Source organism: Rhamphochromis longiceps, linkage group LG12 (assembly GCF_057381845.1).
Source record: "Rhamphochromis longiceps isolate RC_006_pf linkage group LG12, R_longiceps_female_GT1.1, whole genome shotgun sequence".
Lineage (NCBI taxonomy): Eukaryota > Metazoa > Chordata > Actinopteri > Cichliformes > Cichlidae > Rhamphochromis > Rhamphochromis longiceps.
The window spans coordinates 39,913,308-39,928,005 of record NC_140568.1 but is presented as its reverse complement, the minus strand read 5'-3'; the positions used below and the strand labels follow the sequence as shown (position 1 = coordinate 39,928,005).

Genomic DNA, 14,698 nt, shown 5'->3' with positions numbered 1-14,698 from the left:
AGAGAGACCCTGTACGTGAAATTGGCTGCTTTAACACAGTAATGTCACAACTTCTGGAATAAATAAAGTATTTGTTGTCTTGTCATGGATTCATTTAATGCATTTATAAAAGCTCTACGGTGTTCTGTTTCATAAAAAAGTGGATGTGATTGAGGCAGTAGTACCTTAAACATGACTTTGACCAGAATCTGATTTGTGACATGTGACTGTAAATTCTTCTGTGTTGTCACAGTTTAATGTCATATCAACAAGTTTATATCAGTTTGTTTATTTTTTCATTATCAGCATTTCTGGTTTCCCAGTGTCCACTGTGAATCTTCTATTTATTTTCTATTTATTATTTTGGTGACATCACCATCTCATCACATTTCAGTTCATGACAAACTTGAAAGCTGGAGTCTGCAGGTCTAAAATCTTATGCAGGTTTGAGGCCACAGCCCAGGTAGTAAAAGCAGATATTGTGTTTGGTGGTTATTAATGTATAAATGTATTCACTGGTACACATTTAGTTTATAACAAACATATTTTAATGATGTATTATTTGAGAAAATAAACCTTTGATTTTATATATTTCAGCTGCATTTTATTCTAAATTATTGCTTCATGTTCATGAGGGTCAAGAATTTTTCTTTGTTTTGAGTGTGAGAGCAGAGGTCTGACAGGTTGACAATCTAAACCCTGTGATCAATCTAAAATTCTTTCTTTGGCTGCAACGACAAATTTAGTTAAAACTTCAGATAAAAACTCTGATAACACGCTGACTTGTGCTACTTGAACTTCTGAAACACCACAGCTTCACCTCCTTTGTCTCATTTTTTTCATCTGTTTAGCTTCCTTTTTTTTTTTTTTTTTTTTTAAAAAGGGAGAAGTCAAGATTTTCTATATTTTCGCTTTTGTGTCGTTTTAAGGAGCACAAACTGAAAACTATCTGAATGACTCTGACAGCGCCCTCTGACTGACACAAATGTTATGTGCATGTTTCAGTTTAACACGTGATTCATGAAAATGAAAGTAAATTCCGACACTTTTGAACTGAGCTGAGACGCCATTACAGGGAGTCAGATCTCTGCTGAAAAACACACGTTTGGAGGATTTTTATCAGAAAGTTCAAGAGACACTAATTTGGTGAGTTAAAAATACTTAAAGATCAAATGGCTGAGAGAGCTCTTTTTGAAAATTTCCTGAGCTGCCATGTGTGTTCAGAGACTTTCAGAGATCCTGTGTCTCTGAGCTGCAGCCACAGCTTCTGTTCAAGCTGCCTGCAGAAATTCTGGGAACAAACTAAAAACAAAAACTGTCCCATTTGTAAAAGAAAATCTTCAAAGGATGATCCAATTGTCAACTTTACACTGAAAGAACTTGCTGATTCAGTTGCTGGGAGACAGAAATCTGGATCATCTGAGACAGAAAAGGGAGAGAAGAAATTAACAGTGGTGTGCAGTAAACATGAGGAAGAGCCTAAACTGTTCTGTGTGGACGAGCAGAGAGCTGTGTGCACCGTGTGTGACTTTTCTCTCCACCACAGTCACAAAGTGGTTCCTGTAGAAGAAGCAGTCAGTGACCTGAAGGAGCAGCTGAAATCTGACTTAAAGTCTCTGCAGGACAAGAGGAACAAATACAAACAAGTGGAGGAAACATACAATGAAGTGATTCAACATTCCAAGAAGCAGCTGTTGTCCACAGAGAGGCAGATCAGAGCAGAGTTCAACAAGCTCCAGCAGTTCCTGAAAGAGGAAGAGGAGTCCAGACTGGCAGCTCTGAGGGAGGAAGGTGAGCAGAAGGGGAGGACTATCAGCAGAGAGATGAAGATGATTGAGGAGCAGATCTCCTCTCTGTCAGACAGCATCTCTGCTGTTGAAGAAGAGCTGCAGAAACACAGCGTGCCATTCCTCAGCAGTTATAAAGACACTCAGAGCAGAGCCAGAGCCCAGAGCTCAGTGTCAGATCCACAGCTGGTCTCAGGAGCACTGATAGATGTGGCCAAACACCTGGGCAACCTGTCCTTCAGAGTGTGGGAGAAGATGAAGGAGAAGGTCCACTTCAGTCCTGTCATTCTGGACCCAAACACTGCAAACCGCTGGCTCTATCTGTCTGATGATCTGACCAGTGTGAGGAATGGAGACACAAAGCAGCAGCTTCCTGATAATCCAGAGAGAAACACTAAGTATACCAATGTTTTTGGCTCTGAGGGCTTCAGCTCAGGGAAACACAGCTGGGAGGTGGAGGTGGGAGACCATCCACGCTGGAATGTGGGTTTAGTTAAAGAGTCAGTTGACAGGAAGGGAGAGAATTTTGTTTCACCAAAATATGGATTCTGGTGTTTATGGCATAAAAGTGGAAAATACACTAATGGTGTTGGTCAGACTGTGACAGTGAAGAAGAGTCTCCAGAGGATCAGAGTCCAGCTGGACTATGACAGGGGGGAGGTGTCCTTCTATCACCCTGAAGACATGACTCACATCTGCACTCACAGAGACACTTTCACTGAGAAACTCTTCCCATATTTTAATGTTTGGAAGGCAGGAGACGCCAAAACCTCTGAAATCAAAATCTGTGAGATTGAGATTTGATTGTAAAGTGATTCTTTTTTTTAACTGTTTTGATTTTTTTTTTCAGTCCAGCAGCTTAATTTTAGGGACATTATTCGTCAAACTTTCTAACTTAATTATCAGGTTTTATTTATTTTTTGTTGATTTAGTGGAACTATTAGCAGTTCAATTAACCGAAATCAACTTTTTTTATGTGAAAATCTTGTGACCCACTCGAGTTTCTGTAAGAAAAGTTTACTTTTTATATTTCTTTTAAATTCATATTTTCAATATTATTCATGTTGTTCATGTGAATATTTTCGATAATTTTTAAATCTGAATGATGATGATTTATTTGCTTTTCAAAGTTGTTGAGTGTGAACAGTAAACTGTGACACTTCTTAAAAGAAAAAAGGATTAATCATTAAACTTGTGTCACATCAGCAATAGTCAACTTTAAAACTACTGGATCCTAATTATCCTGATTATCACCATCTTGTTTTCAGTTAAATAACCTTTTTAAAGTAACACGTCTACTTAAAAAAAAAAAAATCAAAGAATTGACTTCTAAGTTCAAAAACTGTCTCATCAGTGTAACTACACTTGATTTGATTAAAAATATTTTTTCTTGTGTTATTTTTAACTTCAATCAGCAGCAGGCGTCTCTCACAGTTTGAAAGATTTCTGAATCTTCTGATCCTCTTTTATAATCAGTCTTTTGATTTTTAAACTTCGCTCTCAGTCTCAGTGTTTCAGTGAATGAAAATAGGTCCTACCTTTGATTTTTACCTCAATGTTATTCTTTATTTGGTCTCTTTGATTATTGAGAATCACAAAATGTCTGTGTGACGTGAAATAAATCAAATTCAGTGATTCTGTTGTTGTGTTTGACTGAAAATCAGCTTTTCAGACACATTCAGTCGTTAGTTAAGATTTATTTAACATAGAAACTCACTTTCATTGTTCTTTTTATATTTAACCGACTCCTTAGAATAAGAAATTATTTGCGTCTATTGGTTTTTAAATATTCTTGTTGTGCTGAAGCTGTTTTATTGAAACAATCATAATCAGATTTTGTTTTCAGACCAACATTCACATTTAAGCTCAGCTCTCTTAAACTGCATATCAGTGAAGACTTGTGCAGTTTGTTTTGATGGAGTCACTGATTCTCACTTTGGTCTGATCCTCAATGTGAAACATTACCAGGCAGAAATCAAATGTAATCATGGATAAAGTTTACATTCTCACACCTGATCTTCATCTTTATAAACTCTAACTTGTGTTGTTCAACAGTAAATTTAATATTTACACTGACAGAGCAGAGCTGGAAATAGTTTGTATGAACAAAGTTGCAGAGATGTTTGATGAAGGTCCAACTTTATAATATTGGTGTTTTATTCATATATTATATTTACTCATAAGATGGAGACAAAGTTTATATCATCAAAGGTTTTTTAAACATTTTATTTCCAGTTTCTCACATTTTAAACTGTAAATCATAAATGTTAGAAATAACTTCACTTAACAGGTAAAACAGAACATTAAGACTGAGCCGAGTTCATCTGTAGTTCAATGCGAGTTTAAACACATTCATCACAGAAATTTCTAGCTTTATTGTTGTTTTTACATTTAATTGATTCCTTAAAATAAAAGAAAATTTGCTTCTGGTGCTTTTAAAAAAATTTTTACCTTATTTTTTTTTAAGAAAAATAAGAGCCACATATGAGGATATTCGTTTAAATTTCTGATAGAACAGTAGCAGTATAATGTCCTCGTAAGTGGATATCAGGCCCTTGTAGAGCAGAATTGAGTATTTTGGTCTAAATAACCCAAAATGTGATGTCCACATATGTGGATGCCAGGTCCTAGAAGGTTAAACTTTAGTTTTTGATTAAAGAATCAGAAACCTTCAGTTTCAGAATTTACTTCTTTAAGAGACGTTAAGAGAATTCTGTTCTGTGAAAAACAAATAAAGCCAATTTAGTGTTATGAGCTTATTAAACTTGTGCTCATTATTAATCACTATGATTAGTTTCTGTCTTGTATGAGCAATCAAATGTGATCAAAACCCATTTTTGGTGTGTTGAGCCTTTAATGCAAAGTTCCTGTAAAGAAATCCAGTTTGGCTCAAAACAAAAAAAAATATTATCACTCAATGTCATTAAAGTCTGAATAATCACACTTTCAGTTCAGGTCAGTCTGATCAGTTCAAATCCAGAATCCTGCTGTGATAAAGCAAATAGTCTATTTAGGATCAAATCTGGCCCAAACTCTACTGATTAGTTTTCACAGTTTGTCTTTGGGAAATAAATCCTTCGCATTTTCCGAGTAAACACAATTATATCTCTGATGCTTTACATTCATGTCTCTGCTCTCTGATGTTGCTGGTTTTATTTATCAGAAGCTAATGTGCTCTTATGGAGGAAGAGGGAAGGGTTACGCTAAAGGAGCATTCCCACAAATCACTTCAATATGATCTTAGTCTAGTTCGAACAGGAGTTTTTACACACATGTTATACATTTGAACATGAATTTTAACTATGATGGCTTTCACTATGAGGGCGTTTATTTTTCTGTTGTAGTATAATATTTGTGGCCTGGGTTGCACAATCATAATTAGATTAGATAAATTTATTTGAAGAAACTCCGTTTTAAATCATCGTTGTTAAATTTCCATTTTAAATGTAACCTCTGTTCTGATGAACCGCATATTACAGAAGACTATATGCTTTGATGGAGTAGAGAACAAATCTCAGCAAAGTCTTTACAAAATGGGAATTTTAAATCTTTTTGCATGTTTGTTCAGTCGTCTTTAGTCACAGACACAATCCTGCTGACATGTTGGCAGAAAATGTTTCCTGTTTAAGCTGAAAGAAAAAAACCCACAACATTCACATTCTGATGTCATTTTTGCGCTATATTAAAATAAAGTAAAGCATGAGAGGTCAGTGTTTTATACTTGTTTTCCTTTTATTTTTATTCCTGTGTTGAGGGCAAGTGCCCAGGCAGAATATTTAAGTATCCAAATGACAGCCCAGCAGCGCCATCTGCTGGAGAGAAATAACATATTGTAGATATTGCAGTCTATTTACGCCTGCAGGCCAGTGGACACTCTTTCAGTGATGAGGATGTACATGTCCTGGACAGGGAGGAATGCTGGTTTGAGTGCGGAGTCAAGGAAGCCATTTACGTGAAAAGGGAAAGACTGTCTCTGAATCAAGGAGGGGGCCTTTTGCCATCTTGCTGTGCCGTGATTGCAGCCATTCCCCAACTCACTGTGAATGGTACTCATGGCCATCAGTGGTCTTTGATCATGACAATTTGCATATTAATGATCACGGAACTGACATCCCAGCCCATTGTTCATTCAGTGGGCTGTGAGGTCAGTTATTGTACAAAGGTACTGTTTATAAGGTTGGGGAAACTTACAGTCAGCTGAGACTGAAGAAGTCACTTAGATGAGTGACAAAACGTTTCTCCCACTGATAACGCTACATCCAGATGAACAGAATCAACCTTTTGGAATCTCAGGTGGTAGTCAGTTTAACTGCTAATCTGTTAGCAGAGAACTAATCGCCCTACTAATTATCTCACTCACATACTATACACATGTAGCTTCTTCCTTTAACTATAAACATCACAGCAGTTATTCTAACACTTTGCTGAAGTATAACAAGGCATAAAGCACTAAAATGAATGTGCATCAATACGAACTCACCAGAGCAGTTTGGTTAATGCTGAATGTCTGAACTCAGCTCTGCTTCAAAGTTAGTGATTTCTCACTCTAACAACACATTAGACTCATTAGTTTCAATCATGTACATTTTTATCAACTTATCTAGCATGACTCATTTCATCATACCGGCACACAGAGGACACCTGGTTTCTATCACAGCTGGGATTTCATTCTGCTGTGACGGGCCATCGTAGTCTAATCACAAAATAGCATAACTGAATTCTTATATCAATAAATCATGTTTAGTTCCATCTATCTCTCCTTATTGAAATATCTGCATTAACGCTTAAGTAAACAAAAACTTTGCAGCTGTTTATGAGCCCTCTGACAGAGAAGAGAAGTTTGTATAGAGAAAGTTGCAGAGATGTCAGATGAGTGTCAAAATGTATAATATTTGATTGTTTTTTAACACATTTGGTCACTCAACAAAATTTAAAAACACATCTAAAAACAGAAAATACTAAAACATTCCCAAAAGGAAAAATCTCAGCAAAGTCTTCACAGAACAGAAATTTTGAAACTTTTTGCATCTTTGTTCACTGAGTCGTCTTTAGTCACAGACACAATCCTGCTGACACGTTGGCAGAAAATGTTTCCTGTTGTTGTTGCAACTGAAAAAATAAATCTTGTAAAACTGGTTTAGTGACAATCAGCTGATTGCTAGCGCTGTGTGAGCCTGCAGATTTTTATATTGACCTGATACAGAGTAAATACAGGGCCAGTACCAATACTTGTAACCTATATAGGCAACTTATGTTGGGGAGAGCAGTGTGTCATGACTTAACAGAGGGCATTTTCCAATGAAAGTACAACTTAGATTGAAAGTAAAATTACTTAAACATAAATTAATTCACATAAATGTGATCACACTTTAGTGGGTATCACACACTCCCTGACAAAAATAAAATGGTTCCCGACATTCACAAAATCATGACATTTAAAACTTTTTTTACAAACTCTCTCAAAACTTATCATAACTGATTTTATCAGTTCAAGAATTACTTTAAACAATAGGGGTGATGTGTATGCAGATGGGGTTAGTGATGCGTGATACTGGTATGGTGAGTATGGTATTGGGGTGCAGTACATTGGTGAATGTGACATACACGCAGGCGGCACAATTGCCAATGGTGGGCATGGAAATACAGTGCATGATGGTATGGTTGTGACAAGTAACTGTGGTGCTGTGCGTTTCCCCAACTAGATTAACTGCTGCATGTGACTGCACTGAGGGTTCACCCAATGATTCATAAGTCAGAAACTGTTGTGGCTTTCTGTGACAGGTAGACCTTGTAATGTCTATATAAGTGTGTCCCAGTGGTTGAATCTGTAAGTTAGACTGCAAATGAGTTTAAAGCTCATCCTCTCCAGGCCCTGTGGGTTCAGATAGATTGTCACTATCCACTTGCATTTCTTTTATCTCCTCTCTCAGAGAAAATGGCACAGGTGAACATTCTGTCCCAGTTTCATTTCCATATGCAAGGTTGAATAGCTTTAAATAGCATCATAATACCCATATGTATGGCATATTCTTTGGGTGTAGCTGGAACGAAGTCATAAGTTTGCTGTACTGCGCTGCTGCTCCAGAGGGAGAGATAGTACTTCCGGGTTAGTTTTGTTCACCTCCACATGTATGTGTATATATGTGTTCTACTGGTGTGCAATACTGCACATTTTGGTATGGATGTGATACCAAGTAAATACAGGCCAGTATCGCAGATACCGATACAGAGACTTTTTAATAAATAAGGTGGATGCGTCATTGAATTGTTAAATCTCTGTAACCGAGGACAAGGTATGAGTAAACGGGGCAAAGAAACAAATTGATCATTTATTTATTACATTAGTTAGACATACAAATTCCCAGTTATTTCCAAACAGGACTTGCAATACATCCTGCTGATATCCCAGCTGCACATGAGACTTACCACACAAACTGTGCGAAAATAACAACACTGCAACCCGTCACACCCCGCTTAGCAACACTGCAATCGTGGCACACACTGCAAACAATTCAGGTCTCAGCACAGCTGGGAATCAGTGCTATGCATGGCCTGCGATCTGGGAGATAAAGGGAAGTGGCACAAACAATTAGACCAAAAACAAAAAGGGAGGTTAGTCCGCCCTTACACAACTTACTCTCAATCAATAACTGCCTTTACGGCTGGACGGACAAACCAAAACAAAATTACAAATCAATCAAAAGAACGAAAAAAGGACAGCAGAGACAGCACAGCTGAAAAACACAAACAACATTATCGATTAAAATATTACCCAATAAAATATCAATTTTATGAAACCATTCAAAATCATGAAGCTAAAACAAACACTCAATATACCTACAATATTGATCAGTTTCCCTGCGCGCAGTCGATCTAGGGCTTGATCAATTCTTCTATTAAAATTCGTGGTCACACTAAAAAAGTCCAATGACACATTAAAAATAGGCACAAACAATAGCAAATGATCCAAACAAAAATGGCAAAAGTCTCTTACCGACAGTATACCCACTCGCACCCGAGTGAATTAATTGCCTCTGGTTTTTTCCACAGAAGAGCGCTGACTTCACCCCACACACCCACTACCTTTTCACAGCACTAAAATGAATGTGCATCAATACAAACTCACCAGATCAGTTTGGTTAATGCTGAATGTCTGAACTCAGCTCTGCTTCAAAGTTAGTGAATTCTCACTCTAACAACACATTAGACTCATTAGTTTCAATCATGTATATTTACAAACGTATCTAGCATGACTCATTTCATCTGTTGCAACTGAAAAAATAAATCTTGTAAAACTGGTTTAGTGGCAATCAGCTGATTGCTAGTGCTGTGTGAGACTGCAGATTTTTATATTGATTTAATACCAAGTAAATACAGGGTCAGTACCGATACTTTTAACCTATGTAGGCAGCTTATGTTGGGGAGAGCAGTGTGTCATGACTTAACAGATGGCCCATTATCAGTTTGCAAATTGTGACCACTAACTCACTCTGATTTTTGCTAACACAACAAAACACACCTTCCAGCTTTTCAAGTATTTTGAAACTGGGTTTTTGGAGACCTGGAATGTAAATGTTCCTGTCTCTAAAGGTCTTTGGGTCAACTTCTGTTGTTTGACATTTTTCATTGTGGAGGTTTGAGGTCCTATTTTAATTTCCAAAAAATGTACTAATTTAATACAAAAACGTGGGATAGAAACAAATCATCGATCCGATCGTATCAATCCCATACCAATACCAGAGTCGGTGTCGATATGATCAATATTTAGATAGATCTGCCCACCTCTACTGATTGCAGTGTTCCTCAATAAGTAATATACCAAACACTTCACATTCTTGGTCTCATTTTAATGCTATATTAAGATAAACTCACAATATTTTACTTGTTTTCCTTTTTCGTTTTTATATTGAGGGCAACTACTTATAGAGAAAAAGAACCCACGCAAACATGAAAAGTCCACACAGAAAGACCCCGGCCAGGTGGTGGAGACAAACTCAGGGCCTTCTTGCTGTGACGCAACACTGCTAACCACCACTCAACCATGCTGCCTGTTGACTATAATGAATGAAACTTAAACTAAATTTCTACACTGTTGAGCTGAGCTGAGACACATTGATTGTGTCAGATTTGTGCTGAAAAACACACATTTGGAGAATTTGTTATGTTTTTTAAATCCATTGATTGTCCAACATTTAACTGTTTGCTATATCTTTACATAAAAGAAGGTTGTGGTCAGGAACATTTGTTAATCCTCACTAAATACAGACTCTCACTCATGTATACTATTAATATTAATATGATAAGAGGGACTTCACCATGAATGACAGCACAGAGGGAGAGAACAATATTTGCTTTTGTACTATTAAAGGTACTTTTACTATTGTTTTAATAGTAAAAGTTAATTGAATGGATACCTGCTTTTTAGGTGGTCAGATACACTCTGTATGGAAACTGAGGAGTCTGAGGCTATCATGTGGGTAATCTGTTGGTGTCTGGCTCACTAACTTTGTCATGTCTGTCTTTTTATTGTTTTTTAACATGAGAGTGGAGAGCAGGAGGCTGCAGCTGCAATTGTCATGGCTGTGTGCAGGCAGGAAAAGGACCCAAACCCAGACTCCAAAACACAGAAGAAAAACTCAAAACACTCAGCTTTATTGCTGGCAACAACAAAACAGAGACCTGAACCTAAACCAGGACCACTATGGACAGAAAACACAGTGAGTATGAGGGTACTACACCATTACAAATGGAATCAAGGATAAAGTTTACATTCTCACACCTGATCTGCATCTTTATAAACTCTTATGTTGCTTAACAGTAAATGTAATAATCACATTGACAGAGCAGAGCTGGAAATAGTTTGTATGAACAAAGCTGCAGAAATATCAAATGAAGGTTCAACTTTTATTTTATTCGTATATTATTTTTACTCACAACATGGACACAAAGTTTGTATTTTCATTTATGGAAACATGTTTTTTAAACATTTTATTTCCACTTTCTCACATTTTTAATGTAAATCATTAAATGTTAGGAATGACGTACCAGGTAAAAAAGAGCATTAAGACTTAGCCAAGTTCATCTGTAAATATTTTAAATAGACAAATAAAACATCTTTTCCTTGTATTTCCATAAACAGTGGGTCTAAATAAATAATTTGTCAGGAGTTATTAAGAAATGTTGAGTTACTATAATTATCAGAGAAAGATGAGTGATTAATTAAAAGTCAGTAAAACTTCATTTATTCTTTTTGCCAATTGAATCTTTTTTTACCCTGCAGACATGCAAAAACCTGTGATATCAAGTCAGACTGAGATTTCATTATAAAATCAACATTTTCTTATGGGGGGAAAAGTTACAGTGGCAAAGCTTTATCATAAACATTTGGTTGTTTTTTAAACTTTCTTCTTATTAGCAAACATATTGTCTATGGTTGATTAATATTTTACTCATCAGCACCTGCAGTGATTTTATTGTTTGTTTGTTTGTTTTTCCTGAAAATCATCTTTCAGACATTTAACCCAGCATGTAGTTTTATTTATTTCAAACTAGTGATGTCAAACAATTACCGTAATTGTCGGGCTATAAGCCGCTACTTTTTGCACAAGCTTTGAACTCTGCGGCTTTTAGTCAGGTGCGGCTTTTCTATAGATTGTCCATGATTTTTGTGATATCATAAGACGATTTGTTTTGTTTGTTCCGCTGTTGTACGGCACTACGTTGCCTGGCGGAAGGATCGGGGTTCAAGAGTGGTATGTTGGTCACATGTCCATCCGCCAGGCAACATAGTGCCGTACAAGTAGCGCGAAAAACAAACTTCAAAGTAGCGCTACGCATTCAGCGGGAGGCGTGGATGATGAGCGGCGATAAACTTGCGAAAAGCAAGTTGTGTTCAACTCTACCGGTGGATTCTGACAGCGTGGAAAAGTGTGCAAACATCCACGATCACCAACGGATTTCGAAGGGCTGGACTGCTGCATGATGAAGAGGAGGACACCGCCACGGCCCTTCAGAGGGTGTTCGACTCCGACACTGACAATGACAATGAGGATTATCTTTGGTTTTGAAAGTGACAACGAAGGAAAGAAGCTGAGAGTGGATGACGAAGCCATCCTGAGCCTGTTCGTATCCGACACTGGAGAAGAGGACTTTGGTGGTTTTAGAGCGCAGGAAGATGGTGGTGAATGACTGACTTTTCTTCTTGTTAAAGCCGTGTCACTGCACCTGAGCCTAAAAGGTAGTCTGAATCTATTTTTCTGGTGTGCTGTAGGTTACTGTTATGTACTACATGTGCAAATATGTACCCATAACTTGATTTTCAAAATATTAATAAAAGGGGTGTGTCTCCAAACAGCCATCTCTTTCCTGACAATTCGCTTTGTGCATATTCTCTTACATATGATAAGTCAATATTGAAACACCTGCGGCTTTTGGTCAGGTGCGGCTAATGTATGTACAAAACAGGATTTTCCCCTGATTTTAGCTTGTGCGGCTAATATTCAGGTGCGCTTTGTAGTCCGGGAAATACGGTAAATGTTGTAATCAGATTAATCACAGGATTGCTGTGGATTAATTTTGATTAATCACGATTAAATATCATTCATTTTTTTGGCATGGTCCTTGTGCCTGCCCAGCCAGCCCAGTATGGATGGTATGGATGTGATACATTTTGTGCTCATTATTAATCACCCTGACTAGTTTCTGTCTTGCACGAGCAATCAAATCTTATCAAAACCCTTTTTTGGTGCGTTGACCCTTTAACACAAAGTTCCTGTAGAGAAATAAAAATAAATTTACTCGCGTGAGCAGGATGTCTCTCCGAGCACAGAGAGCTACCTGCGAGAGCGTGAAACTGTCACAGCGCGTGTAAAGCAGACACTGCTCTACAAAAAGGTCAAAACCACACAAAAGTGACATCAACACATAACCCAGTGTTTTTAACAATTGTAGCTCTGGTGTCCAGCCTGCCACCACAAACACTCTGTTCACACTAGGGCAGGGTATCGATTTCTATTTCTATAACTGCTTCGATGCCGATTCACGAGGTCAACCGTCAGAAATATTATAATTATGATCATTTATCAGTACATTTATCCATATTTTTTATATCTGTGTATTAAAACAAAGCTGACACTTGTGAGACTTTATCAAAGGTGTCAGCATCACAGCAAATGCCTTTGTGTCAAAGTAACTGAGGATAAAACACAGAAAAATATGAAGGAGATTTTCCTGGCCTGGCTTTCTACTGCACACAACACTCTTAAAATATTCTGCAGTAGAACAAAAACACTAGAACACCATGAATCAAAATATGAACATTACCTGATGTTGCTGAAGTGAAGCAGAGCAAAGTTACAGAGGTTTTATTAGAGACACAGCTAAGATTTTTGTAATTTGGCATAATTTGTAAGAGTTTATATTTCTTCAGTATTGAACAGCAGAAATGAAACTTTCTTGTCAGAGGCCAATTTTGAAAAAACAAAAGCACTGAACACAACTGTAGACTGGTGTGTAATAAACAAGCAAATAATGCAGAAAACAGATTTTTCATGGGAAACTGGTCTCTGAGTTACTGAAAGAGAATTCAGTTCAATTCATTTTTTATATAGTGTCAAATCACAAAAACGGTCACCTCAAGGAAGTTTTTGGGAGTCCCAACAACTCTAACCAAGTATAACACCATAGTTATTGTCTTAATTCACATGGGGCGATCGTGGCTCAAGAGTTGGGAGTCCGCCTTGTAATCGGAAGGTTGCCGGTTCGAGCCTCGGCTTGGACAGTCTCGGTCGTTGTGTCCTTGGGCAAGACACTTCACCCGTTGCCTACTGGTGGTGGTCAGAGGGCCCGGTGGCGCCAGTGTCCGGCAGCCTCGCCTCTGTCAGTGCGCCCCAGGGTGGCTGTGGCTACAATGTAGCTTGCCATCACCAGTGTGTGAATGTGTGTGTGAATGGGTGGATGACTGGATATGTAAAGCGCTTTGGGGTCCTTAGGGACTAGTAAAGCGCTATATAAATACAGGCCATTTACCATGTCATGGTCTGAATAAAGCCCGTGTTTTGTGTGGATAGTTATGCTACAATCATGGCCAATAATCGGTATACCATACACACATTGCTCCACGTTGCGTAAAATATTTTATTTGGTGAAAGTAACGAGGTTAGGATTGTAAAAAATAAAATAAACAACTGAATATTTCATTCATTCGGTTTATACAACCTGATTGGATCCCTCCATCCTGATGACTGCTGCTGTGGATAATGGACCCAAACCATCCTCTGCATCTCCTACTGGACCTGCAGATAAACACTTCCTTCAACAACTGTTTCAGCTTCACTGACACAAAGATACAGAAAATCTACACCTCACACCACAATCCCTGTACTCAGTTTAGACATAAGATCCTTATTGTGTCATATTATGTATTGATTTATTGAACACTTCACTCTTTGTATTTTTTCTTTCATTGGCTTTATTTAATGCATTTATAAGAGCTCTACAATGTTGTTGTTGTTTTTTTGTCTTTTTAATTATTTTTCAAGAAAGTGGACGTGATTGACAACTTCGAGGCAGTAGTACCTTAAACATGACTTTGACCAGAATCTGATTTGTGACATGTGACTGTAAATTCTTCTGTGTTGTCACAGTTCAATGTCATATTATGTCATATCAACAGTTTATATCAGTTTTATTTTTTGATTATTAGCATTTCTGGTCTGTTCACTGTGATTTTTCTCTTTATTTTTCATTATTATTTCGGTGACATCTCTAACACTGGTCAGCTCATCACATTTCAGTTCATGACAAACTTGAAAGTTGGAGTCTAAAGGTCTAAACTCTTATGCAGGTTTGAGGCCACAGCCCAGGTAGTAAAAGCAGATATTGTGTTTGGTGGTTATTAATTATCTAAAACACCATGACAACATGTGAATTCT

At 37.5% G+C, this 14,698-nt stretch overlaps 1 protein-coding gene across 1 annotated transcript; it reads left to right on the top strand.

The window, feature by feature from the left end:
- The first annotated feature begins 1,028 nt into the window (after positions 1-1,028).
- LOC146657939 (nuclear factor 7, brain-like) lies at positions 1,029-2,581 on the top strand. The gene has a single exon (XM_085427070.1). It carries the CDS (start codon positions 1,152-1,154, stop codon positions 2,568-2,570), a length of 1,419 nt encoding a protein of 472 aa, XP_085283196.1. The 5' UTR covers positions 1,029-1,151; the 3' UTR covers positions 2,571-2,581.
- Positions 2,582-14,698: the final 12,117 nt, after the last annotated feature.